The sequence below is a fragment of the Ornithorhynchus anatinus genome, chromosome 2, assembly GCF_004115215.2.
Source record: "Ornithorhynchus anatinus isolate Pmale09 chromosome 2, mOrnAna1.pri.v4, whole genome shotgun sequence".
In the NCBI taxonomy this organism is placed as follows: domain Eukaryota; kingdom Metazoa; phylum Chordata; class Mammalia; order Monotremata; family Ornithorhynchidae; genus Ornithorhynchus; species Ornithorhynchus anatinus.
Genome location: NC_041729.1, coordinates 34,136,519 through 34,164,213, shown reverse-complemented (window position 1 = coordinate 34,164,213; position 27,695 = coordinate 34,136,519). Strand labels below are relative to the sequence as shown.

The following is a 27,695-nucleotide window of genomic DNA, read 5'->3' as shown; positions in this document are numbered from 1 at the left end:
CCTTCCCGCCAGGAGTTTACAATCTACAATAAAATAGCCCAGCCCAGGTGGGGAGCCACTGTAAATTCCTCCCTTGACTTTCATTCCTCCTCACTCTCCAAGGTTTCCTTCTCTCCACTCTAGACTGTAAGCTCGTTGTTGGCATGGAATATGTCTGTTTCATTCTTATAGTGTATTCTCCCAACCGCTTAGTACAGTACTCTGCACACAGTAAGCATTCAGTAAATGCGATTGACTGACTCCTTAAGGGAGAGTCTTGGGGGTCTGGGGTAGACTTGCCCTCCATGTATTCCTCACTTCAGGCAAGGACTGTATTTCTTAGCTCTCTGTCTCCGTCTCTCCAGGCACCTCACTTTGCCACACGCTTGTAAACCACAAGCATGTTCATCACCCCCGTGTTCGGAGGATGATCGGGAAATTTCCCTCCTCAAACCACCTCCCCTCTGGACATCTGGCCTAAGGCAATCAAAGCTCTATTGGCCTCCCTGCCAAAGGACTCAGACCTGAAAAACCTGTGTCTCCGGGCACTCTGTGGCCCTCAGATTGACGTGACTGGGGCCAACAGAGAGATCTCACAGGGTCCGTGGCCTAGTGGAAAGAGCACGGGCCTGGGAGTCAGAGGTCCTTGGTTCTAATCCCACCTTCGCCACTTGTCTGCTGAATGAGTCACTTAACTTCTCTGTGTCTCAGTTACCTCACCTGTAAAATGGGGATCAAAGCTGTAAGCCTCTTGGGGGACGTGGACTTTGTCCAACCTGATTATCTTATATCTACCCCAGTACTTAATACAGTGCCTGGCACCTAGTAAATGCTTAACAATCATAAACAAAGAAAGCTGTCTTCAGGGTTGCTCTGTCCTCAAACCTTTGCTGGGTGCTCACTCCCACATTAAGGTCTAAATGTTGTACTCTCCCGAGTGCTTAGTACAGTGCTCGATAAATGACAGTGATGATGATAAATGCCCCAGCATCGTGCCACTTCACTAGTGTTTCCTGACCGTCCCTGGGAGTCCTAGATCTCCGATGGAAGGATTAGTCTGGCCATCATCCAGAGCTGAAACCTGGCGATCCTTATAGTAACAGCTAGAGATCCTCGATGAGTCTGGATAGATTTTCCAGGGCAAAGTTGGCTTCAGAGAGGTCCTGATTCCCCTGCCTGGTTGAGGTGACCCCAAAACATGATGCAGCCCCAGTGGGTTTAAGTATCTTCATACCTCATCTCTCATCGCCAACCCTTTGCTCAGACCCTCCCCACTTCCTGAAACTTCCCTTCGTATCAGACCAGTGCTCTCCCCATCATCAAAGTCCTTCTGAAATCCCGTCTCTGGGAAGCCATCCTCTATTTCTACTCTCCCCACTTCATATCCCCCTACACCATCCAATTCCCACAGCCCTGCATCATCACACTGTCTATTAAGTACGCACGACCTCCAACTACTACTTAAGTACATACTTTTTTCTGGTATTTGTCAAGCGTTGACTTTGTGCCAGGCACTGTACTAAGCACTGAGGTAGATACAAGCTAATCAGGTTGGACACTGTCCATGTCCCTCATGGGGCTCATGGTCTTAATCCCTATTTTACAGATGAGGTAGCTGAGGCTCAGAGAAGTGAAGTGACTTGCCCACAGCAGACAAGTGTGGGAATCAGGATTAGAACCCAGGTCTTTCTGTCGCTCAGGACTGTGCCCTATCCACTAGGCCATGCTGTAATATACTGTATCACGGCCTTTTATAGGTAATTTATTTTAATGTCCATCAGCCCCAGTCGATTACAGTCTCACTGGGGGTAGAGATCATGTCTATTAATTCTCTTGTACTCTCTTAGCACAGTGCTCTGCACACAGTAGATGCTCTTGATAGACTAAATCAAGACAGAGCAGTGGAGTTAACTGCCCTAGACCTCCCCTCAATCAATTAATTGTATTTATTGTTTCCATTGTATTAAACACTTGGGAGAGTATAGCATAAGAGTTGGTAGACACGTTCCCTGCCCTCAGTGAGCTTCCCGTCTCTGTCCTGGCTATCCATCTCCTCCCTCTGTCTTGTACCCTGCAGGGCCTACACAAGGTGCTTGAGGCTGTTTGCTTTATTGTCTGCTAAGCTTCTGCCTCAGCTTTTTGCAGACAGTGGTCGGGGGGAGCAATGTTGACTTCTGCCCCAGAGAGTTAAGAGCAGAGATGGGAGCAGTAGTGGGGAGGGACCAAGGTGGGGGATGGCACTTTGAGAATCAGGGGAAATGACCCTTACTCGCCTATTGCCCAGGGTTATTATTGTTGTTGGTATTTGTTAAGCGCTTACTATGTGCCGAGCACTGTTCTAAGCACTGGGGTAGACGTAGGGGAATCAGGTTGTCCCACCTGGGGCTCACAGTCTTAATCCCCATTTTACAGATGAGGGAACTGAGGCACAGAGAAGTTAAGTGACTTGCCCACAGTCACACAGCCGACAAGTGACAGAGCTGGGATTCGAACTCATGAGCCCTGACTCCAAAGCCCATGCTCTTTCCACTGAGCCACGCAGGGTTGTCCATTCTGTTCCTCCCCAGGTGGGCTTTGGGGAGAAGGGAATTCAGACAAAGTCTTTCTGGGGAGAAAAGTGGGTGTTGGGGACAATCAGAGGGGGGAGAAGTCAGTCAATCATATTTATTGAACGCTTACTGTCTGCAGAGCACTGTACCGAATGCTTGGAAGAGTACATTATAACAAAACAGAAACATTCCTTGCCCAAAATGAGCTTAGAGTCTAGAGGGGGAGCAGGAACTGGAGGGGCAAGGACTCAGAAAGGGTTTGCTGGAGCCTGGAGTGTCCCTGTCCCGGCTCAAGCTGGACCACTGCCAGGAAAAGAAACCTGAACACCTCATCTCCTCCGGCTGCACTGGAGTTGGGGAACCCCCACCACCTCCACAGGGAAAGCACAGGCCTCTCCCTTCTCCTGGAAAGAATAAAATCAATCATTTATTGAGTACTTAGCCCATGCAGAGCACTATATTAAGTGCTTGGGAGTGTACAGGGTAACAGCGTTGGTAGACACATTCCCTTCCTACAAAGAGCTTATCAGGGGGAGACAGACGTTGATTTATTTTAATAACTGCAGATATGTATGTAAGTGCTGTGGGACTGAGGGAACAGTGAATAAAGGAAGCAAATCAGGGTGACAGAAGGGAGTGGGAGAAGAGGAAACGAGGGCTTAGACAGAGAAGGCCTCTGGGAGGAGATGTGCCTTCAGTAAGGCTTTGAAGGTAGAGAGTGAACATCTGGTGGATATGAAAAGGGAGGATGTTCCAGGGTAGAGGCAGGACGCGGGTGAGAGGTGAGCGGCGAGATAGAGGAGATGGAGGTGCAGTGAGTAGGTTGGCATTAGAGGAGCAAAGTGGGCGGACTGGGTTGTGGTAGGAGAGCGGCGCGGTGAGGTAGGGGGCAAGGTGGAATCACTTGTATGAAAGAGATTAGTGGATTCAAGATACTGACATGGGCTAGGCAGAAAATAGAGTAAGATGGAGTGGCTGGCTAAGGAGCCATGAATGTGCCCTCCTGAAGGTCTAAGATCAGGACAACAGAAATGAGGGGAGCCTTCTGCTGAGACCCTTGGCAACAGCAAGATACATCAGGGTAGTCATGAGGTGGCAGGGGCATAATAATAATAATAGTATGGCATTTGTTAAGCACTTACTATGTATCAAGCACTGTACTAAGTGCACGGAGGGTGATGAATGCCCTTCCCAGTTGACTGTCAGCGTGGCCTAGTGGATAGAGCCCGGGCCTGGGAATCAGAAGGTTACGGGTTCTAATCCTGGCTCTGCCACTTTGCTGTGTGACCTTGGGCAAGTCACTTAACTTTTCTGTGCCTCAGTTCCCTCATCTGTAATATGGGGGGGATTAAGATTTTGAGTCCTCTGTGGAAAAGGGACTGTGTCCAACTCGGTTATCTTGTACTTAGAAGAATGCCTGGCATAAAATAAGTGCTTAACAAATGCCATTATTATTATTATCTCTTAGCTGTTGGCCGGGCAAAGAGGCCCATGTTATCATGGGAAGGCACAGTGATGTTGCTAGCGATCACCATGACAACAGCTTCTTTAGCCAAACTGGAGCACTGGTTTCTTTTTCTTTTTATGTTATTTGTTATGCACCTACTTTGTGCCAAGCACTGTTCTAAGCACTAGGGTAGATAAACGATAATTAGGTTGTCTACAGTCCATGTCCCATAGTCCATAGCTAATAATAATAATAATGTTGGTATTTGTTAAGTGCTTACTATGTGCCGAGCACTGTTCTAAGCGCTGGGGTAGACACAGGGGAATCAGGTTGTCCCACGTGGGGCTCACAGTCTTAATCCCCATTTTACAGATGAGGGAACTGAGGCACCGAGAAGTGAAGTGACTTGCCCAAAGTCACACAGCTGGCAAGTGGCAGAGCTGGGGTTCGAACCCATGACCTCTGACTCCAAAGCCCGTGCTCTTTCCAGTGAGCCACGGGAGCTGGGATTAGAACCCAGGACCTCTGACTCCCAGGTCTGTGCTCTGTCCACTAGGCCGTGCTGCTTCGCCAACCTGAATTCTCAGCCCTTCTTTCCTCTTTTGCATTCTCTGTGAGAGTCTCTACAGGTCAACCTTCCTGGGCAGAATTGGAACGAAAGCTTTTTTTGTTTGGTTTTGTTTTGTGGTATTTAAGTGCTCGCTATATGCTAGGCACTGTAATAGGTTCTGGGGTAGATTCAGGCTAGTCGTGTTGGACCCTATCCATATCCCACAAGGGGCTGACAGTCTTCATCCCCATTTTACAGATGAGGTAACGGAGGACCAGAGAAGTAAGGTGACTCACCCTAAGTCACACAGTAGACAAGTGGTGGAGCCAGGATTAGAACCCAGGTCCTTATGACTCCCAGGGCCGTGTTCTATCCACAAAGCCACACTGCTTCTCTGAAGCAGCTCTTGAACATTGGTCATTAAAAACTGACCTCCCTATCCAGCTGACCTGCCCCTCTTCCCTGATTCCACACCCCTTACAGCCTCTCTCTTCCTGGTGTCGTGCTTTTGCCGAGAAATGGTTACCGAATTCACTTTCCCAAAGAGCCTGCGCCCAGTCTCGCCAGCCAGGATTTAGAGGGCTCATATAGGGCTCTGGCCACCTCCCCAACGTCTTTTCAGGGGATAGATATGCCCGAGTTCAAGACAGAAGTTACTGAGTTCAAGCCACTGGATGTCACTGTCTCTCTGCACAAGCACCGATGTCAATGCAGGACTCACTTTTTCCTGAGACCTTGAGCCCCTTAGAAGGCTGAGCTGTAAAGATGGTTGGACAGGCTCTGGGCTGGAGGGAGCGGGGAAAATGGGGGGTGATAGGGTCTCTTCCAATTCTAGCAGAACTGCAATTGAGCAGGTGACTTGCCAGGTCATTCCAGAGACCTAGTATCCAACCATGACTCAATCAATCAATCTTATTGAGCTCTTCCTGTGTGCAGGGCTCTGTACTGAGCGCTTGGGACAGCACAACAATATAACAGGCACGTTCCCTCCCCACAACGAGCTTACAGTCTAGAAGGGGAGATGAGGTCAGTACTCTTCAGCTTGCCTGGTCCTGGCCTGGCCCAGCCTGAGCTGCCCCTCAGCAGAGGAAGTCAACATGACATGAAGCGTAGGCAGAGCCCAGGAAGATGTGACATGTTGAATTGGGCTTTTGCGGGCCTCGTGACTTCTGTAAACCTATTTGTACATTTGCTTTATGATGCTCTAGATCTCCAAGACCTCAATCATATTTATTGAGCGCTTACTGTGTGCAGAGCACTGTACTAAGCCCTTAGGAGAGTACAGTATAACAAACGGACACAGCTCCTCTCCAATCAATCCGCCAAATCAAATTTACTGATTGCTTTACTGAGGGCTTGGGAGAGTACAATAAGAGTATCAGTAGTGTGGCCTACTGGTAGAGCACAGGCCTGGAGTCAGAAGGACCTTGGTTCCAATCTCAGCTCTGCCATTCATCTGCTGCGTGACCTTGGGCAAGTCACTTCACTTCTCTGTATGTCAGTTAACTGTAAAATGGGGATTTAGATTCTGAGCCCCATGTGGAATGCGGACTGTGTCCAACTTGATTATCCTGTATCTACCCCAGTGCTTAATAAATGGTCTTTGTTAAGGGCCTATTATGTGTCAAGCACTGTTCTAAGTACTGGGGTAGATACAAGTTTATCAGGTTGGACACGGTCCCTGTCCCATTTGCTCACAGTCTAAATTGGAGGGAGGGAGGAGGATTTAATCCCTATTTTACAGATGAGGCAACTGAGGCCCAGAGAAGCAGAGTGAATTTCATTCATTCATTCAATAGTATTTATTGAACGCTTACTATGTGCAGAGCACTGTACTAAGCGCTTGGAATGTACAAATCGGCAACAGAGACAGCCCCTGCCAATTGACGAGCTTACAGTCTAATCGGTGACTTGCCCAACAGTGCCTGTCACACAATATCTGTTGCCGAATTGTACACTTCTAGCACTTAGTACAGTGCTCTGCACATAGTAAGTGCTCAATAAATACGATTGAATGAATGAATAAACGATCAAAGAGTACCTTAAAAAAAAAAGTGTTAGTAGACACATTCCTTGCCAGAGAAGAGCTTATGGTCTAACAAGGAATTTGCAGTCTAGAGAGGAGCTGACAGTCAGACAGGCTCTGGGGTTGTCAAAGCCTGGCCAGAGGCCCCGATGTGGTGAAGTGACCCTGGTGGAAGGGGTGGAAGTGGGTTACTGGGAATGGACCCAGAGACCAGAAGCCCTGCAGACCTCCCGGCTGGGGGTTGAGGGAGTGTGGGGAAGGAGCGGGACCACCACCCCATCTCAGCAGCCTGGGATCTGCGGTTGCTGAGGGTTCGGTATCTGCATCTTCTGCCTTTCTTCGAGCCGCTCCTTGGCACTCCCGCACAACCTCCGTGTATTATTCAGAAGTCTGGAGGCGAAGAGATCGAGTTCCGTTCCCCGGTGGAGCCACAGAAATCATCTTCCCTGCCTCTTCCTCCCTCCCCGGCCCATTCCCCAGACTCAGGCGTCCCGGCAGAAGAACAAGAGCAGGGCCCGGTCCCCACTGGGTGTTTCCACATGGAATCTCATTCTCCTGTTCTATGAAGGGGGCAACCCAGGGTGCCACCCCTGCCCCACCCTGGGTGTTAGCTAGGAGCTGAGGGCAGGGGTGGGGTTGGGAGCCCACGGCCTGGTCCCTCGCAGGGCCCTGAGGGCCGGAGGAAAGGAGAGGCCAAGGGAAGGCCGTTTCCCGGCCCCCACTGCTCCCCCCGGCTTCGACCGCTGTTGGGTTACTCACACCCCAGCTCCTTCTGAAAGAGAAACGGCCCAGGGGGAAGCCTCCAGTCAGTGGCCGTGAAGAAATGAATTATAGATACGCCCACGTTCGCCTGCCCAGCCGCCGCGTACGCTCTCGGGTGTCCCTCGGTGGCCGGGGGGGCACCAGCCTCCTAACTCCCTGCCCAGTCCGAAGCCGCACCTCCTCTCCCGTGGACGCCTAGCTCTCCCTCGGCCCCACCGGACGCGGTCGGCTCCCGGTTCCGATCCCCAGCCGGCTGCCCCCTCGGGGTCGCCGGGGCAGGGAGGGGGGAGGCGGCCATGGTGAAAAAAGGCAAGAACGAGGAGGAGGAGGGGGGCGGGGGAGAGGAGGAAGGAAGGGGCAAGAGGCCTGCGGGGGGCAAAGGCGGGAAGCCGGAGAGGGGCGGGAAGGGAAAGAAAGTCCAGGTCCAGGAAGTGAAGACGAAACGCAGCCTCAAGGGCACGTCCCGGCTCTTCATGGGCTTCCGGGACCGGAAGCCCAAGATCTCCAAGAAGAGCCGGTTCAAGAGCGCCTCTCGTTTCTTCTGGGGGCTCTGGAGGGGCCCGAAGAAGACAAAGCGGAAGACCAAGTCCAAGCTGGCCATGAAGTCCTACTCGAAGCTGATGACGCAGATGAGGCTGGGCAGGAAGAAGCGGGAAGGCAAAGAGAAGAAGCCATCCTTCATGGTGATCCGCTTCCCCGGGCGGCGGGGCCGCGGCAAGTTGAAGCCCAAGGCCGGCGTGGTGAGCAAAGCCTCCACGGCCGTCAACTGGTTGACCAAGAGGTTCCTGATGAAGAAGGCCCGGGAGTCGGGAGGCGACCAGTCCCCCGTGGATGCCTGGATGGGCCGCACTAGCGGCCGGGTGGGTTCCTGCCGGCTGCCCTTCCCCTCGGGCGCCGAGATCCTCCGGCACGAGGGCAGCACCAGGCGGTTCCCCCGCAGCCAGAGCTTCTACGAGTCGGGAGAGGCGCCCGGCTTCCGGCCGTGGGAGCCGGAGGGCTCGCCCGGGCAGGGTGGGCCGAGGCGCTCCCTTTATGGACTGGAGGGATTCCAGGACTTGGGAGAGTACTACGATTACTATCGTGAGGGAGACGACTACTTTGACCGCCATTCTCTCCACCAGTACGAGGAGCAGGAACACCTGTCGTCAACCTCACCGCCAGCCAGATGGGGCTACTACTGGCTGGGGAGGCCTGACTACGGGGACTATTACTACGGCGACCCGCTGGACGAGCTCTATGGATACTACGACGACGAAGGCGACGGCGTCTACCCACCCTACAGCTACGGCTACAATGACTACGCTCCGCCGTACGCCCCTCCCTTCGGCTACGTGCCCTCCGACTACTACTACGACGGCTGCTGGTACCCACCGGCATTTTACTGGGACGAAGGGTATCCGTACGACTACTACGGGGACCCCTACGCCGTCTACGACGAAGAGGATGACTCCGGGGTGGACGAGCTGGCCTACCCGCTGGACAGCCCCTTCCCGCGGCCCGAGGATCCTTACTTCCTCTCTGACTGGGCCACTCTCCCCCGCCCACGGTACAACCCCTACGCCCACCCCATGGACGACATCGCGGAGCTGGAGGAGCCGGAGGAGTTCGGGGACGACCAGGGCAGGTACCCCTTCAGGCCGCCAAAGCCTTCGTTCTTCGAGCAGCAGGGCATCGAGAAGAGGGCGCCTTCCAAGCGCTCCTTCCTCAGGAAGTTCCGCCTCTTCCCGCGGCCCCAGGTGAAGCTGTTTGGCAAGGAGAAGTTGGAGGTGCCCCTCCCACCCTCGCCGGGCGTCTCGTTCACCAACTACGAGGAGGAGGACGAGGAGGAAGAGGAGGAGGAGTGGCCGGACCCGTATCCCGGCGCCTTCCCTTCTCCCCGGGCCCAGAGGATTCAACGAGCGCTCTCTGCTATGACGCCCCGGAGGACTCTGGGATTTGAAGGCCAGCCCCCGGTCACGTCCCTGGGACGGTTCCTGCAGAAGTCCCTCTCGGAGCCCCGGCCAGTACTGAGGCCCTGGGGGAGTGTCTCCAGCGGGCAGCCCCTCCCTGCAGTCAGGGAGTCATCCTACAAGAGGTTCGGCTACAAACTGGCTGGCATGAACCTGAGCAACCCAGGCTCCCCTGTGACGCTGAGGAAAGCCACCCGGCCCATCGCCACCCCCACCAACTCTCAGGCGCTGCCGTCCCCTACCCTGTCCGGGAGAAGCGTGCTCCTCTCCCCACCCCCTCTGAGGAAAAGGAGCCAGGGGCCCTTCTCCCCCGACCCTTCGGTCTGGCCGAGGCCTACGTCTCCTTACGTCTCCAGGCGTCAGAGGCCCCCATCCCCTCACCCTTCTCTGCCCCGGAGGTCCTTCTCTCCCCTGGTCCGCTCTCCTCTCGGGCCCGGGGCCAGCAGAAGGAGTTTGTCCGAGCCTCCGCGAGCTGGTTATCAGAAGCTGGAGTCTAACCCCTCCTCTCTGGGATTTGGGGATGCTGGTCCCGGGCAGCCCCCCAACCGGGCCCCCGGCGGGCCCCAGAATCCATCTCCTTCCTCCCCGTCCTCTCCAAGGAGGCCTGGGGAGCTGGGGTTCCGAGGGCCGTCGCTGAGAAGACCCCGGTCCCCCGGCCCTGGGGATCTGCAGGGGTCCCCTCGGCCGGCCCGCCCCCAGAACCCCACCTCGTCCCCACAGCCGTCCATCAGAAGCATCCAGAGTGGGGGGGCCCGCTCTCCTCTAAGGGCCTCCTCTCCTCAGCCATCCATCCGCTCCAGTTCTTCTCGGAGGCAGATGTTCGCTCCCAGGTCTCCTGGACCACCCTTAAGCCCCACGCTGGGAACGGCGGCCCCCAGCCGCTGGCCCCCACGCCTGGAATCCCCCTCGCCTCATCCTTCTCTGAGGCGCTTCGGGCCTCCCCCACCTCACGCCCCAGCCCCAGGCTCTCCTTACTTCCCACCCCGGAGAGGCAGCCAGAAGCTGCCCTCGACCCAGCTGACCCGGAGCCTGAGCCACGGCTCCCTGACCCGGCCCCGGTGGCTGCCCCATGCGTGGAACCGCCTCAGCGAGCCCCCGACCAAGGCGGTGAAGCCCCAGCTGCGTCCCTCCTTTCGGAGGTCCCTGGGATACCAAGGTGCCGCCCAGCCCACCAGGAGCTCCTGGCGGGAGACACCGCGGCGACAGGACAGTCGGCGCTCGGTCGGTGGGAGGAAGCCACCCTGGTTCCCGCCGACCCTGGCCCGGAGGGACCGGCCTTCCTCTCCGCCCACCCCGGGGGCTACCGGGCCGACGCCTCAGTTGCCGAGCTGGGATGTAGAGCTTCCGCCGGCTCAGTGCCCTTCCTCTCCCTGGCCGGGCCCTGGGGCCAGCCCGGAAGACCTCTCCAAACTGCTTCCGCCTCAGACCCCGGCTCCCGGCATCCCTAACCCCTTCATTCAGCGCTTGGGGTGCCCTCTGGCCAACCTGACCCAGGCTGTGGCTTTCGCTAGCCCAGACCGGGGCAGTCAAGGGGCCAGAGTTTTCCTTAGCAAGCTCAGGCAGGCTGGGCCAGGGCAGGCTCCGGGTTTCGTCGCTCCCTCACTGCCCGGCGAGAAGGAGGCACCCGTGCCCGGAACGTCGCCCGCTCCCGCCTCCCCTACACCCCCCACAAAGTTCCCCAGCTTCCTGCCGGGCCTGGGGCACAAGGTGGTGAGCAGCAGCCGGTCCCAGCCTCTCAACCCTGGGATCCCCGCCGGAACCATACTGTCTGGCCCTCAGAGGTCGGCCTCCCTCATGTGGCCAGGCCGGGCGGCTTTCCCAGGGTCCCCGGCGCAGGCGGGGCCCTCCGACGTACCCGCCAGGCAGCGGGAGGGGAGAGAGAAGGAGGGGGAAGGGGAGGAAGAGGCCGGCCGCTTTGCCGTGGTCATGCCACAGATCCAGAGGATGAGCTCCTTCCGGCGGGCAGCCCACCTGCCCCGCCAGCACTGGTCTCGGCAGCACGTGGTGCAGGTGCAGGAGACCTCTGACCCCTGGTCCTCCGAGAAGTTGCTCCACCAGCCTCCGGCTGAGAGCTTCAACCGATGGCCCAACCAGACGCAGGGGAACCTCTCGGGCTACCTGGCCCCCGGAGACTCTCTCGGCCAGCAGCGGCCCCGGGGTAGCCCGTGGAAGGAGAAGCCTAGAGGGACCTGGCAGAACAAGGTAAGCCCGGGGGCCTCCGGAGATCCCAGGAGTTTGCTCAAGGTGGCCTGCCCCCCAGGATACTGGGACAGGCCCAAATCCCACTGGAAACTCCTGGGTATTTCAAGGGCCGGGTAGGTAGCTGCCGCCTACCACAGGCCCTGTGGACGGGCCCCAGGTGGGCCAGGTCCTCCTTTCGGAAGACCTTTACTTCGCCCCACCCCCCAAATGTGGTCCTCCCTCTAGCCAGTAAGAGGCTCACTGAGGGTCCTGTACAGCTTAGGTGTGAGCGGGAGGGGCTGAAGAGAAGGGACCTGGGAGAGGGTAGCCTGAGGGAGTCAATAAGTCAGTCAGTCGTTTTTATTGAACACTTTCCGTGTGAAGCAAGGTTTCTATCAGTCTCCGTGGGCGAGGGAATTCTGGTCCGGCAGGCAGGACTTTGGAGACATCAGGGCTGTCCCAGGAAGAGAGGGACAGGTCCACACGTCCTCATGAGGATGGAAAGGCAGATCTGGAGGGTCAGGAAGCAGTGACTGACTTGCCCAGCTGACCGGCCCACATCCCGGAATCACCGGCTGGCTGGGGAACCTTCCGGCTCTTAGCTCCTCTAAGGAGCACGTGCGGTCAGTCCACGGGCTGAAGACGCGAGGAGGTCGGCGTGGAGGGGGCCACCTCGGGCCCACCCTGGGCTGATGGGCCGTACATCACGGGGCCCTGAACGTTGGCCTCGCTGGAGGACACGGGCACCAAGGTGGCGATGCTCAAATCCGACATCGGACAGGTCCCGCCCTGGGAACGGGAGGAGAGAGTTTTCATTAGAATCAAGATGGTTGGTTCTTGGCAGCGGCAAGGGGACGGGCCACTGGAGCCACCACCCAGGGACAGCGTGACTCGCTCACCTCACCCACGGGCGGGGAGGGTATTCCCTTACCCGTCGGCAGCCTTCCTGCCGGCGGGCGCTGGGCACTAGGGGCCGTGGGCCCAGGGGAGCTCTGGGCACCGGCTGGGGGTGATGGCAGGGCGGGACCGTGCGACGTTGGCCGACCACCGGCCCCGACGAGGGATCCCGCGCTCCTTGTTCACGGCGGCTTTGCTCGAGAGGCGAGCTGCCAGCCGGCCGGGGGCCCGGGCCAAGGATGCGTGGCAGCGCCCGCGGTGGGCTCTGATCACCCTGGAATACGTGAGTCGCTGAATTATTCATGCGGCGGCAGCCAGGAAGCTTTTCCTTGGCAGCCTTCTGCCTTCTTCTGGGTTTCTTGTTTTTCTCCTCTCGATGTCCTACTTTAAGAGGAGTCGGCCTCTTGGGGGGGGGCCCGGCACTTTAAAATGGGGAGCCGGATGCAGTCCGGACGGGCACCACTCTGGGCCTGGCAGCGGGCGGATTCATGAACCTCCAGCCCGGATCCCCAGCTGGAAAAAGGGACGTTCTGCCTTTGGTTTGAGTTTGGTCCGTTTCACTGGACAGCCCGGCGGGGATGTCACTGAGAGTTGTTAATATCCCATGCACCGATTTAGAGGCGGGGACCCGGGATTGTCCTCCGGGTCGGGGGACACGTGCGAACGGTGAAAATGTTTGAGTCCTAGCTGGGTCGGGTGTCTGCATTGGGAAGGTCCTGGAGGTCATTTCTGAGAAAGTCCAGGAGTTTGCCTGACCGCAGGACAAATAGCAACGGGTTTCTCCCAGAGAGGCGTTGCGAGGCAGCGTGGCCTAACGGAGAGAAGGTGGGCCCGGCAATCTGGAGACCTGGGTTCTAATCCTGGATCTGCTGCCATTTCTCTACTGTGTGACCTTGAGCAAGTCACCTAATTTCTCTCTGCCTCAGTTTCCTCCTCTGTAAAATGGGAATTAAATACCTATTCTCCCTCCTGCTAAGATTGTGAATGAGAAGATGAGAAGCAATGTGGCTTAGTGGAAAGAGCCTGGGATTGGGAGTCAGAGGTCGTGGGTTCTACTCCCGGCTCCGCCATTGATCAGCTGTGTGACTTCAGGCAAGTCACTTGATTTCTCTGTGCCTCAGTTCTCTCCCCTGTAAAATGGGGATTAAGACTGTGAGCCCCAGTGTGAGACAACCTGCTCACCTTGTAGCTCCCCCAGCGCTTAGAACAGTGTTCGGCACATAGTAAGTGCTTAACAAATATCATTATTATTATTATTATCATTAATATTGTGATCTCTGTATGGGACAGGAACTATTTCTGACAGGATTATCCTGACCTTACCCCAGTACTTAGCCTCGTGCTTGACATTAAGTAAACACTTAAATATTATTATTATTTTTGTTGTTTGGTGTTGTTGAAGTAATTGTTAAAGTAGTTTGTGCTATTTACTTTGTACTCTCCCAAGGTTACTATGCTGAGTGCATGAGGCCCTCAGTAATAATAATTTTGAGATTTGTTAAGAGCTTACTATGTGCCAAGCATTTTTCTAAGTGCTGAGGTAGATTCAAGGTAATCAGGTTGTCCCACGTGGGGCTCACAGTTTTAATCCCCATTTTCCAAATGAGGTAACTGAGGCACAGAGAATTTAAGTGACTAGTCCAAAGTCACAGAGCTGATAAGTGGCGCAGCCGGGATTAGAACCCACGACCTCTGGCACCCACGCCCGTGCTTTTTCCACTAAGCCATGCTGCTTCTCCAATAAATACCACTGTTGATAAACTGCTTCTCTCCCCCTCTTGCTGACGTAGATTTCAGTGGTTTGCTCCTACTGGTCTTGCCTCGTCCCCTTATCCTTTCCCCTTTTTTTTACCAATTCTTTGGTAAAGAGGCGGGTGATGATTGCTGGGTCGAGCCTGGGCCTTCCTGGAGGCCTCTTCCACCCACCTGTGCCTGTGGGCTGGGGAGGAGGAAGGAGCCATGCTCTCTATCCCCAGCAGCCAGGCCAGGTCTCCCTCCTGACCAGGGGAAAGCCATGCTCGTTGTCCCCTCTGGGCAGGTGGTTTGCCTGGATACTGGGAAACCAGAGAAGTACTGTGGCTTAGTGGATAGAGCACAGGCCTGGGAGTCAGAAGGTCCTGGGTTCCAATCCTGGCTCCACCATGTGTCTGCTGTGCAACCTTAGGCAAATCACTTAACTTCTCTGAGCCTCAGGGACCTCATCTGTAACATGAGGATTAAGAATGTGAGCCCCATGTGGGAAGGAGACTGTGATTAACTTGTATCCACCTTCTGCACTTAGAATAATAATAATAATAATGTTGGTGCTTGTTGAGCGCTTACTATGTGCCGAGCGCTGTTCTAAACTGGGGTAGATACAGGGTAATCAGGTTGTCCCACGTGAGGCTCACAGTTAATCCCCATTTTACAGATGAGGTAACTGAGGCACCGAGACACTAAGTGACTTGCCCACAGCCACACAGCTGACAAGCGGCAGACCCGGAATTCGAACCCATGACCTCTGACTCCCAAGCCTGTCCTCTTTCCACTAAGCCACGCTGCTTCTTAGAACAGTGCTTGACGCATAGTAAGCGCATAATAAGTACCATAATTATTATTATTATAATAGAACCTTGGTGACTTTGGCTACTTCCTCTGACTGCTCTGGGCCTCAGTTGCCCCCTCTGTGAAATAGGGCGGTGGGTCCTGGCCTCGCCCTCCTTCCAGGGTGGTGTGAGAATAGACCCGGAGAGGGCTCTGAGCCACAGAGAGCGATCCTGGGCTACCCATTACCCCTTCTCAGCTTTGGCCAGTCCCAACCACCTCCCCGACCCACCCAACCTTACTTGGCTCTCTCTGCTTGTCTTGATCCCGGGCACAGATGCATTCCATCCGCAACCTGCCGTCCATGAGACACCGGGAGCAGCTGGACGAGGACGGGGTGGAGGACATGACCCAGTTGGAGTGAGTGCCTGGTGGATGTGGGGCAAGGAGGACTCTGGGGTCTGCCTTAGTGGGAGAAGCACCGTGATTTAAGAGCAAGACCATGGGCTTAGGAGTCAGAGGACGTGTGTTCTAATCCGTCTTCTGCCACTTGTCTGCTGTGTGACTCTGGACAAGTCACTTAACTTCTCTGGGCCTCAGTTACCTCATCTGGAAATTGGGGATGAACACTGTGAGCCCCACGTGGGATAAGCTGATTACGCTGTATCTACCCCAGCACTTAGAACAGTGCTTGACACGTAGTAAGTGCTTAACAAATATAATTATTATTATTATCATTATTAGGGGGCCTTGGCCAGAAGGGCAGTGTCCACCGCAGGGCCACGCTGAGGGACCACTGAGAGCCGAGATAGTGAGCCCAAAGCAGAGGATGTCAGGGTTAGATTGGCCCATAAAACAGGGTAGCCTGAACTCGGGGACCCCGTTACAGTGAGGAGGGTGGGGAGGGGCATCTGTAGGGGAGGGGCAGGGGTGGTGCTTTCTGCAGAAGGGCCTCTGCTTTCTGCAGAAGGGCCCCTCTTCTCCCCAGTTTTTCCCAGTATGACTCCGATGATGGATCTTCTCTCTAATCTAAGCAGCTCTCCCACACCAGGGCAAAATGTGCTTCCTCCAGACACTTCTGAAAGGAGCCATTGACGATGATAACAGTACTGGTATTTGTTAAGCATTTACTAAGTGTAAAGCACTGTTCTAAACACTGGGGTAGATACAAGCTAATCAGGTCAGACACAGTTCCGGTCCTGCATGGAGCTCACAGTCTTCATCCCCATTTTACAGATGAAGTAACTGAGGTACAGAAAAGTGAAGTGACTTTCCTAATATCACACAGCAGATAAGTGGTGGAGTCGGGATTAGAACCCAGGTCCTTCTGACTCCCAGGCCCGTGTTCTATCCATTACGCCATGCTGCAAAGATATGGGACCGGGGGGCCTCAAAGAATGCAGATGCCAGGATTTTGGCATCTTTGAGAGGAGAAATGGGGATGGTGGGTCAGGCGTAGAGAAGTAATGTGGCCTAGTGGGTAGAGCAAGGGGCTGGAAGTCATAAGTACCTGTATTCTAATCCTGGCTCTGCCACTTGTCTGCTGTGTGACTCAGCTACCTCATCTGTAAAATGGAGATTAAATGAGGGACATGGACTGTGTCCAACCTGATTATACTGCATCTTCCCCAGTTCCTAATACAATATCTGGCATATAGTAAGTGCTCAAAAAATACTATTTAAAAAAAGTTGTTGAGACAGATGCCAGTGTCCTAAAACTCAGTTTCTCTCTATTGTCCTTCCAGTGACCTTCAGGAGTCCTCAGTGCTGTACAACGTGAAGACCAGATTTGACCGGGAAATCATCTACGTAAGTCCCTCCTCGGCTGGTCGGGGAAGTCCTAGAGAGAAGGCATGCTCTCTTCCCACTTCTAACCCCACAGAACTGTAATTTATTTATTTATGTTAATATCTGTCTCCCCCTCTATACTGTAAACTCATTGTGTTTGTTACATAGTTGTATGGCACTCTCCCAAGCGCTTTCTACAGTGCTCTGCACACGGGAAGTGCTCAGTAAATGCAATCGACTGACTGACAGAGACCAAACAGTTTCCCTTCCAGAAATGGAGTTGGAGCAGCTCCCTAGGTAAGAAGAGCAAGGGACTTCTATCTGCGTGACTTTGGTCTGGCTGAGCTCTGACCAAAAGACATTCTTGGCTTTATTATCCATGTTCCCATGGCTCAGTGGAAGGAGCCGGGCTTGGGAGTCGGAGGTAATGGGTTCGAATCCCACCTCTGCCACTTCTCAGCTGTGTGACTGTGGGCAAGTCACTTCACTTCTCTGTGCCTCAGTTCCCGCATCTGTAAAATGGGGATTAAGACTGTGAGGCTCACGTGGGACAACCTGATTACTCTGTATTTCCCCCAGCACTTAGAACAGTGCTCTTCACATAGTAGAGAAGCATAGAGAAGCAGCGTGGCTCACTGGAAAGAGCACGGGCTGTGGAGTCAGAGGTCATGGGTTCAAACCCCAGCTCTGCCACTTGCCAGCTGTGTGACTTTGGGCAAGTCACTTCACTTCTCGGTGCCTCAGTTCCCTCATCTGTAAAATGGGGATAAAGACTGTGAGCCCCACGTGGGACAACCTGATTCCCCTGTGTCTACCCCAGTGCTTAGAACAGTGCTCAGCACATAGTAAGCACTTAACAAATACCAACATTATTATTATTATTATTATATCATGCCTCATTCACGCAGTGTTTATTTGCACATGTTGTTCAATAATTGCCTTAGCTGAGCCCTTTTTTTACCTTTCCAAGTGCTTAGTAAAGTGCTCTGAGCACAATAAGCACCCAAAAAATACCTTTGATTGAGTGACTGATTTTCTGCAGAGACCTCACTGTCAACATTCCCTCAATCTCCTGTGGCTGAAGGGGTGGGGAAACTGAATCCCAGAGAGGTGAAAGGACTTGTCCCAGGGCACCCAGGCTATCAGGGATAAACTGGAATTGGCCCTTCCTAGTCTTGGCCTGTTGTTACTTCCCGGCTCCCTTGGATATGCTGTAGAAAAGCAGCATGGCCTATTGGAAAGAGCATGGAGTCAGAGGACCTGGATTCTAATTCTGGCTCCTCCTCTTGTCTGTTGTGTGACCTTGGGCGAGTTACTTCACTGCTCTGTGCCTCAGTTACCTCATCGGTAAAATGAGGATAGACTGCGGGACTGTGTGGGACAGAGATTGTGTCCAACCTGATTATCTCGTACCTATCCCAGAGCGAAGTACAGTGCCTGGCACATAGTAAGTACCTAACTAATTCCATAAAAAACAAACCAACAAAAAATTGAAGCCCAGTGGTCTGCTTCATGCAGCAGGCTGTCTGGGCACATTCATTCATTCATTCAGTCAGTCAGTCACTCACTCACTCAGTCAGTCGTATTTATTAAGTGCTTACTGTGTGCAGAGCACTGTACTAAGTGCTTGGGAAAGTAAAGTATAACAATAAAGAGTGACAATCTTTGCCCACAATGAGCTCACAGTCTGCAGGGGCGGGAGGGAGCGGCGAGCGAGGAGGAGAGACATCAATACAAATAAACAGACATCAGTACAAATAAATAAAATTACAGCTATATACATAAGTGCTGTGGGGCTAGGAAAGGGGGAAGAGCAAAGGGAGCACATCAGGGCGACCCAGAAGGGAGTGGGAGTTGAGGAAAAGCGGGGCTTTACACTTTACCCTTTCCAGTTCCAATCCCAGGGCTATTTCCGTGATGCTCCACCACTAGAAAAAATCCCCACCTTCCTTCATGAATTCATTCAGTTCTATTTATTGAGTGTTTACTGTGTGCAAAGCACTGTACTTAGCACTTGGGAGATGACAATACAACAACAAACACATTCCCGGCCACAATGAGCTCCACCTTGAAACTTAATGAATGGGGCCTTAGCACCTTACTCAGTTGCTTTGGTCTACTGAATTGGACTGACGTCCGGAGGGGCCGAAAGTGACAATAAAAGAGAAGGCAAGGTCACTCTCCCCTCAGGGACAGAGTTGAAATCCCAGGCCCAAATCTTTGTCCCGGTACCCACGGTTCAGCGGGACAGACAGTCGCAGCTCTGCTTCCAGGAGAAAATCTGTTTCTGTTCCAGACGTACATTGGCAGCATCTTGGTGTCCGTGAATCCGTACCAAATGTTCAACATCTATGGGATGGACCAGGTGTTACAGTACAAAGGCAGGGCCCTGGGCGAAAATCCACCGTAAGAGCCTCCCAGCCCCCTGGGGAAATCCGGGACGAGCCTCTGTCTGCTGGAATTGCTCCTGTTGAGTTATTCTTTGGCCAACGAGGCCAGTGCCTTACAGAACAGTGCCCCAGAGGCCTGGGGCACTCAGAGTAGGGAACAGCGGGGAGGTTGGTGGGAGGAGAAATGGTATTGGTTTGGAGGGGTTGGGGGAGGGTGGGCCGAAGGTTGTGTTTAATGAGCAGATGTTTAGCTCTTCAATCTCTCCCTTCTACCTCTCTTCATTGCCTTTAGTTGACATTCTGTGCTAGCCCTGGGGCAGGGCACTAGCAACCCCTTATAACCTGGGCAGGCTGGGCATTGACCTGGGCAGTGGCCTTTATCACCCATCCTCCCCGGACTGCCCGGTTGATCAAAGTGTGGGACATCCTTGTGGAAATCCTTAGGAACCAGAAGAAATGGATCTTCCTTGCAGCAAGGAGATTTAGGTCAAAGCTTTCCAGATGGAATAGTTGTTAGATTCTAAAACTGGCTATTGTGGGAAGTGGTGGAAATCTATTAGAAGGATTCCCCACCTCTTGCCATCTGATGGGGATGGTTTAAGTACATCCCTGCCCGGACGCGGTGGGGTGGCATAAGTGAATCTGTGTGAACCTGTGCATTGTATTGTTTCAGTTAACCTATCTGTGCTTTGCAGGCACCTTTTTGCTATCGCAAATCTTGCCTATACCAAAATGCTGGATGCCAAACACAACCAGTGTATTATCATCAGGTGAGAGAGACCAAGAGGGGCTGGGAGGGGTCGGGAGGGTCTGGACCCTCAAAGGAAGGAGCTGAACAACTCCTGATGCTACCCGCTTCTCTGCTGGAGCCTGGATATGCCACGGCCTTCGAGGGACTGAGGAGGATTTTCTGCGGATATGTACGGCTGTGACAGGAGCAAAATTTTCTAGTTCTAACACTCGAAAGACTATTATTCCATTTGGATAATCAACCCTAAAGGCCGGATCGCTGGCTGTCTCACACGACGACATCCAATTCTATTTAAGCTCCCTTTTGTTTGGTTTGCCAAACTGCCAAGATCTAAAGTCTCCTCAGGCCTGAGAAATTCAGCGAGTCAGCTTTCCACTGTCTTTCATTCCCGAATGAAGCTCTTAGATTAGTGAAGCTCATAGATTTGGGTTAGAAAATATAGGTTTCCACGCTGAATAATCTTCCCCGAATCGTGCTTTGGAAAAAGAATATTGGAGGGTAGGGGAAGTTGTCCTGGAAAGTCAACAGAGCTGGGTTTTCATTCTAAATCTGCCACTGACTTGCTGTGTGACCCTAGTCAAAGAAGTCAGTCTTTTTGTAACTCAGTTTTCCCTCCTCAAACAGAAAACTCCCAACTCTTCCTTGCCTTAATGGGAGTCGGGAGTATGAATGAGGTGGTTTGGGAGGGAGGTAGTGTCTACAGATACAAATCCTCATAGCCTAATGGAAGGAGCATGGGACTTGGGATTCTAATCCCCACTCTGCCTCTTGTCTGTTGTGTGACCTTGGGCAAGTCACTTAACTTCGCTTTGCCTCGGTTACATCACCTGAAAATGGGGATTAAGAATGTAAGCCCCACATGGGCCGTGGACTATGTCCGACCTGATTAGCTTGTATCTACCCCAGTACAGTGCCTGGCACATAATAAACACTTAAAAAATACCATTTTAAAAATAATTTAGATCTGTCTATATTATGTGACTTTTTTTCTCTCTCTCTCATTTAGTGGGGAAAGCGGCTCAGGAAAAACTGAAGCTACGAAGCTAATCCTGCGTTACCTGGCTGCAGTGAACCAGAAACATGATGTCATGCAGCAGGTAAGGATTTTTGCCTAGAGTGAGATTTCACTGCAGGGGCACATCTAGGAGCTCAGCTATTGGCTATCTTGGACCAATCTCAGCCAGCATCTGAACACCCTAGAGTTTGTCACATTGCTTCTTACGTCCATGCTCGAGCCTACATCGCCTACATCGGCTTGGGTCTGTAATTGGCAGACTTCCCTTCTCTTACTAGATAATAGGCTTGCTGGCAGGGTTAGCTGTGTCCCCCTGGGGTCAGGAGAATACACTTCCAGCTCAGAGAGCTCATTGATAGTTAATCGTCTGTTCCCTGTGGTAGGGCCTTGATCATCCTGGAAGCAAGAGGCTGGTTTGAGTGACTTGAGGTTCCTTCCAGCCAGTCCTGAATCAAAGCCAGGAGGGACCTTGGGCAAATGGGTGGTAGAGAGTACCCCCGCCTCCTCCCAGGATAAAATTTGCCCCTGTCATTTTCTTGGAAAGGTAGGCCCCTATCTCAGAGCCTGCCCTTCCCTCCCCAGACTAACCAGGTCTATTGGTGCAGGGAAGCAGCCTGAAGCAGAGGTAGTGGGTCAGTTTGTATTTATTGAGCACTTACTGTATGCAGAATACTGTACTAAGTGCTTGGGAGAGTACAATATAACAGTAAACAGACACATTCCCAGCCCACCAAGAGTTTGCATGGGAGGGGAGTCTTCAGGTACAGCGAGATAGAGAGGGTGGAGTGGCACCAGAAGTGGTCTGGCTTTCCTTATGGCCTTGACCCTCCCTCGCCACCCCTGTCACCTCTCTTGCCAACTTCAGCCCAGGAAGACAAAGCATAGAAGGGAGGGAAGAGTTTTGGCCCAAGGCCAGCCCATAGCAGGGCCCAGTTACCCAATCCAGCCACGACTCCCCATCCCCTGCTCTCTCCATTAGACTGCGCTACCTGCCAACTAATTGGTGATTCATTAGTTATTTAACGATTCAGAGCTATCCTGGTGTTCCTTCCCCTCTGTGGTCACCAGGTGTCAACTCTTGGCAAACAGTCAGAGAATCATTATTTTTTACTCTCCTGTGATCTCTTCTTAGCTATGAATCCCATAAACTTTGCCTTCCCTCTTTCATTAACGGAAAATCCTGGAATCCTCAGGCTGGTTGAGGCCCCTCCACCTCCCCCAGAGTCAACTAGTCCATCCCTCTGCATAGGATTGGACTCTCAGTCAACCTATATAGTTAGGAGTCTCGCTGATTTTTGAAGAGCCCAAGTTCAGGAGACTGTCTCCAGCTTCAGGCCTTTGGATGATTAAGTGGAAGCTGGGATCTCGATTCTTAAGTTCGCTTGTATTAACTTCCAGAAAGGGCAACTTGAAAGTTAGAACTGTGACTCTCAGACCCGGTAATGGGTCTCCCAGAAAGGAGAAGATCTAGAAGAACAACGTAAAACCCCCATCAATGTGGATCAGCTTTGCTTCAAGGCAGGGGCATAGAGAAGTTGAGTTCTGGAGGCTGCTTTCTGTCCTGGGACCCTATGTTCCTGGAAGCTAAGGGTGTTACGTCCTGCCTTTTCAGGCTGGGGTGGGATGGTCCCCACTACCCTGGGGCCCCAGGGAATGGTGGGGAGACGGCCTTGGGATTACTAGCACTTAGGGGACCAATTCTGAGTGGTAGGAAATCCCCTTTTCATTCTGGCCCACTCTGAAGTTGTTGTCTCGGGTAATAATACTAATAATAATTGTGGTATCTGTTGAGTCCCTTTGTATCTTTGTGCCAGACAATGTACTAAGAGCTGAAGTGGATGCAAGCAGATTGGGTTGGACACTGTCCCTGTCCCCTGTGGGGCTCACAGTCTCAATCCCCATTTTACAGATGAGGGAACTGAGGCACATAGAAGCAAAGTGACTTACCCCAAGGTCACAAAGCAGACATGTGGCAGAGTCAGAATTAGAACCCATGACCTTCTGATTCCCAGGCCTGTGCTCTCTCCAAGCTTCTATGCTGCTTCTCTCACCTGTTGGCCACTTCTGGCTTCCCTGGCCTGTCAGGCTAAGGGCACGTGAGTTGGCAATGGAACTATCCATGCCCAGGCTCCAAATGCCCTTAGACTAAAACTCTCAGGAGTCCTCAGGGCTTTCATTATCCTTCTCCCTTTCCCCTGGGCAGGGTGGCCTCAAAAATGGGCACTCAGCTAGGCGGGACGGCGCCCACTCGATTGTCTCTGGCCTCTCGTCTGGGCCTCCTCTGGGCCTTCTTTTCTCCTTGAATGGGGAGAGCCTGTGATCCATCCCTGACCTTCCTGAAAGGTCAAAGGTTAATGAGCCTGTGCATTTTCTAATGCTTTGAGATCATGCTGGAGAAGCCAACCCTTCAAGAACAAAAATGAATCAAATTGGCTCTATGGGTCCACTGGTTCCACCAGCTGATCTAGAGTGGCCACTGTGGCGCTGAAAAATGAATGTCCTCACAGTCCTTGACAGAGCAGATTGTTCCATATAATATGGCCACCCTAGCAGATGCCTGGTTACCTATCTAATGATGGTATTGGTTAAGCGCTTACCTCGTGCCAGGAACGGTACTAAACATTGGGGTGGATACAAGCAAATCACGTTGGGCACAGTCCCTGTCCCACATCGGCCTCACGGTCTTAATTCCCATTTTGCAGATGAAGTGGCTGAGGCCCAGAGAAATAAAGTGACTTGCCCAAAGTCACACAGCAGACAAGTGGCAGAGCTGGGATGAGAACCCAGGTCCTTCTGACTCCCAGGCCCATGTTCTATCCACTAGGACAAGCTGCTGCTCTCTCCTCCAACCACACTCCACCTCTTGCTCTTCTAGCTTGCACATTCACCATCTAACACTACTTGTCTTGTGACTACTCTTCTGCAACCTGTTGCTCACACCTTTCCCCCTGATGGAGCACACTTACCACTCAGCTTCACCAAAATATACCCTCCCTCACCTTCAAAGCTCTGATAAAATGTCACCTCTTCAAGGAGATGATTGGTTCTGATTGGCCCCCCATCTTTCTGATCAGGCCATATACCATCAGCCAACTTAACACCCATGTAATTATCTGTTTGTTTATCGATCGATGTGCTCATTTATTTATGTATTTATTCACATGTATCTGTTACTTATAATCTACTTTCTCATTGTTTTCCTTACTGGATTTGGGGAAAGGCAGTGTGCATCTAGACCGTAAGCCCCTTGAGGAGAAAGACTATCAGTTCAATTTGCCTCAAACAAATCCCAAGTCCTGAATAGAGGGCTCGCCAAACGGTTACGGGCTGAATAAAAGGCATCTATGATATGATCCCACTTCAGTCAATCAGGGGTGTTTACTGCACACTTACTGTGTGCAGAGTAATCAATCAATGGTATTTATTGAGTGCTTATTAGGTGCAGAGCACTGTACTAAGCGCTCAGGAGAGTTCAACACGAAATAACAGTCACGTTTCCGGCCCACAATGAGCTGAGAGTCTAGAGGACTATACGGAGTGCTTGGGAGAGTACTATATAATGCTTGAGGAGAAATCAAACTCCAGCAATCTTTGGGTGAGCTATGTGTTTCCAGGTTGGTTCAGCAGAGGGAGGGAGGGAAGGAGGGGAATGTGGATTTTCTGCTGGTGGTATTAATGGCCCTTTGAACCTGTTACTGTTTCCATTCTTCTCCCCATCCCTACGCTCCCAATAGATAAAGGTACGACGAGTCTTCTGTGTGCAAGTCTGGGTGGGGCACCTCTGGGCTGAGACTGTGTACAGAGTGCCCACAGTATGGGCCTGGGGGCCTTTGCTGCTTGGGGTTTTGCAGTGGGCGGGGTTTTGGAGTGGGGGTCATTTGCAGTGGTGGGGCATTGGCAGTGAGGGGGGTTTGCAGTGGGGGTTTCACAGAGGGTGGTGTTTGCACCGGGAAGGGGTTGTAGCATCTTCAATTGGCAGAGTGTTTTGGTTTTTACAAAAAGCCTTCCCATCAGTGACCATTTTATGGTATTTGTTAAGTGCTTACCATGTACCAGACTCTATACTAAGTGTTGGGGTAGCTATGAACTAATTAGATTGGACACAATTGGACACGAGAAGCGGCGTGGCCTAGTGGAAAGAGCACGGGCTTGGGAATCAGAGGAGCTGGTTCAAATCCTGGCTCTGCCACTTGTCTGTTCTGCGACCTCGGGCAAGTCTCTTAACTTACCTGTGCCTCAGTTGCCTCATCTGTAAAATGGGGATTAAGACTGTGAGCCCCATGTGGGCTATGGACTGCATCCAACCTGATTTGCTTACATCTACCCCTGTGCTTAATACAGAACCTGACTCTTAGTAAGCACTTAACGAATACCATTAGAAAAAAGGACACAGTCCATGTCCCGCGTGGGGCTCCCAGTTTTAGTCCCCACTTTACAGGTAAGGTAACTGAGGTAACTGACTTGCACAAGATCACACAGCAGACAAGTTGCTGAGACCGGATTAGAACTCAAGTCCTCTGACTCTCAGGCCCCTGTTCTTTCCACTAGGCCTCGCTGTTTCTTGTGTCCAATTAAGTCCGATCTAATTAGCTTGCAGCTACTCCAGCGCTTGGTACAGTGCCTGGCACATAGTCAGGTCCTCCCGTGCTCTTTCCACTAGACAACACTGCTTATCTCTTTTTCTGAGATCATTTCCAGTGATAATGTAACAATAATAAATAATAATAATAATGATATCTTTTCCTGACCACATCCCTGTGAGGCAGGGAGAGGGAGGTATTATTTTCCCCATTCTACGGGGAAGGAAACAGAGGCCCAGAGAGGTTAAGTAACCTCCCCTTGATCACACAGGAGGCCTGTGGCAGAGCTGGGACTAGAACAAGGGTTTCCTGACCCCCAGCGCTGTGCAATTTCTACAGGGCTGGTTTTCCCAGCCTAATTTTCCCACACCTGAAATCTCGGACCTGACCTGAATTTTTCTGCCCTGAGATCTGGGGAAATCTTGTGGAGTATCTCCTAGTTTCTGGGGGAAAATTCCTCTGGAGGACAGGGTGGTCCCTGGGAGACCTGGCCATCCTTAGCTCCTACCTCAGAGCAGGGGAGCCACCGAAGGGCTCAGATGTGAGCTGGACTGATCTTGCTGCCTTCTTCTCCCGAAATCTGCCATCACCATCTCTAGTAGGAAGGGCTCCGTCCAGGTGGGGACCCGGGCAGCTTCCACCCAGGCTTGACTGTGCATCTTTACTAACTCAGGGGTGCTGGGATCAGGAGGGGAGAGTCTTGCGCTCCAGGTTCTTGCCTCTCTGCAGGCAGGCAGTCAGCTGACTAGAGCTGCTGGAGACCCCCAGCTTTTTGAAGGGCTCCTCCTCGGGGTCCCCTTGCATTGAGGGCCCTGGCTCGGTTGTGTTTGGATGGACAGATCTTAGAAGCCACGCCCCTTCTCGAGGCTTTTGGGAACGCCAAAACCGTGAGGAACGACAACTCCAGCCGCTTCGGGAAGTTTATGGAGATCTTCCTGGAGGGGTGAGTGTGAGCTGACGGCTCTGGAGCCCCAACCCCGGACTCCATTAGGGGCGGCTGGATCCCCAGCCAGGAGGAGGACCGGGTGAGGCAGTGGGGGCTCTACAGCTCAGAGTCGCTGGGGCCTGAAGATTGGATTTGGTGAGTCTGAGGTTTCCGAGGCACCCGCTCCCTAACCGTCGGCTGCTGCCAGAGAAAAGAGGCTAGGGGAGCCAGAGGGGAGTGCCCAGAGAATGGGGAGGGAGGAAGCCCCATTTCCGTCCTTACTGGGAACTTCGTGGAAGCCAGTGCTAGGCCCCAGGGAGGCGCTGGGGCCTCGGTCCCCGCCACCTCCAATTTGTCCTTCTTGCTGACGACTGGCTTGCCGGCTCCATAAAGTGCTCAGTGGGTCTCCCGGGGACCATCGCCAAACACTCAGAGTGCTTTGTTCCTCTCCCGCCAGCGGCTTGATCTGTGGTGCCATAACCTCGCAGTACCTTCTTGAAAAATCCCGGATCGTGTTCCAGGTGAGCTGCTGGAGAGGGAGGAGGGGAAGAGGCAGCAGTGAATGGTCTCCTGTGCCCCCACCCGTGGCCCAGCAACCCTCCCTCCCTCCCTCTGACCCCGCAGGCCAAAGACGAACGCAACTACCACATCTTCTACGAGATGCTAGCGGGACTCCCAGCCCAGCAGAAGCAAACCTTTTGCCTTCAGGAAGCAGAGACCTACTATTACCTGAACCAGGTGATGATCGGAGGCAGGGACCTCCTGTCGGCAGGCTCCAGGCCTCTCCTTTTCTTTTTTTTTAATTGGTATTTGTTAAGCCCTTACTCTGTATCAGCCACTGTACTGAGACCTGGGGTAGATACAAGACATACAAGCTAATCGGGTCGGACCACTGTCCCACATGGAGCTCGCAGTCTTAATCCCTATTTTACAGATGAGGTAAGTGAGACACAGAGAAGTGAAGTGACTTGCCCAAGGTCACACACCAGACAAAGTGGAGCCGGGACTAGAAATTATAATAATAATGTTGGATTTTTGTTAAGCGCTTACTATGTGCAGAGCACTGTTCTAAGAGCTGGGGGAGATACAGAGTAATCAGGTTGTCCCACTTGAGGCTCACAGTCTTAATCCCCATTTTACAGTTGAGATAACTGAGGCATAGAGAATTTAAGTGACTTGCCCACAGTCACACAGCTGACAAGTGGAGAGCTAGGATTCGAACCCAAACACCCAGGCCCATGCTCTATCCACTGGGCCATGCTGCTTGCGTTAGAGGAGTCCACCAGAACTGGATCAACTTTGGAGAAGCGGGGTCAAGGCTGTGGGGCGGGTGTCCAGGTATTAGAGAAGCAGCATGGCTCAGTGGAAAGAGCACGGGCTTTG

The 27,695-nt window shown here is 52.9% G+C and overlaps 1 protein-coding gene across 1 annotated transcript in view; it reads left to right on the top strand.

The window, feature by feature from the left end:
- Window positions 1-4,800: 4,800 nt before the first annotated feature.
- The window catches only part of MYO15A (myosin XVA), a gene marked incomplete at its 5' end in the record, with an annotated part of 100,506 nt that continues 77,611 nt past the window's right edge, over window positions 4,801-27,695 (top strand). The window contains 11 exons of the mRNA XM_029058290.1: window positions 4,801-4,812; window positions 7,709-11,464; window positions 15,201-15,283; window positions 16,609-16,672; window positions 18,948-19,057; window positions 19,737-19,811; window positions 20,799-20,889; window positions 24,542-24,547; window positions 26,227-26,330; window positions 26,770-26,833; window positions 26,937-27,050. Of these exons, the coding sequence (XP_028914123.1) occupies window positions 4,801-4,812; window positions 7,709-11,464; window positions 15,201-15,283; window positions 16,609-16,672; window positions 18,948-19,057; window positions 19,737-19,811; window positions 20,799-20,889; window positions 24,542-24,547; window positions 26,227-26,330; window positions 26,770-26,833; window positions 26,937-27,050 (4,479 nt within the window). The remainder of the gene's footprint in view (window positions 4,813-7,708; window positions 11,465-15,200; window positions 15,284-16,608; window positions 16,673-18,947; window positions 19,058-19,736; window positions 19,812-20,798; window positions 20,890-24,541; window positions 24,548-26,226; window positions 26,331-26,769; window positions 26,834-26,936; window positions 27,051-27,695) is intronic.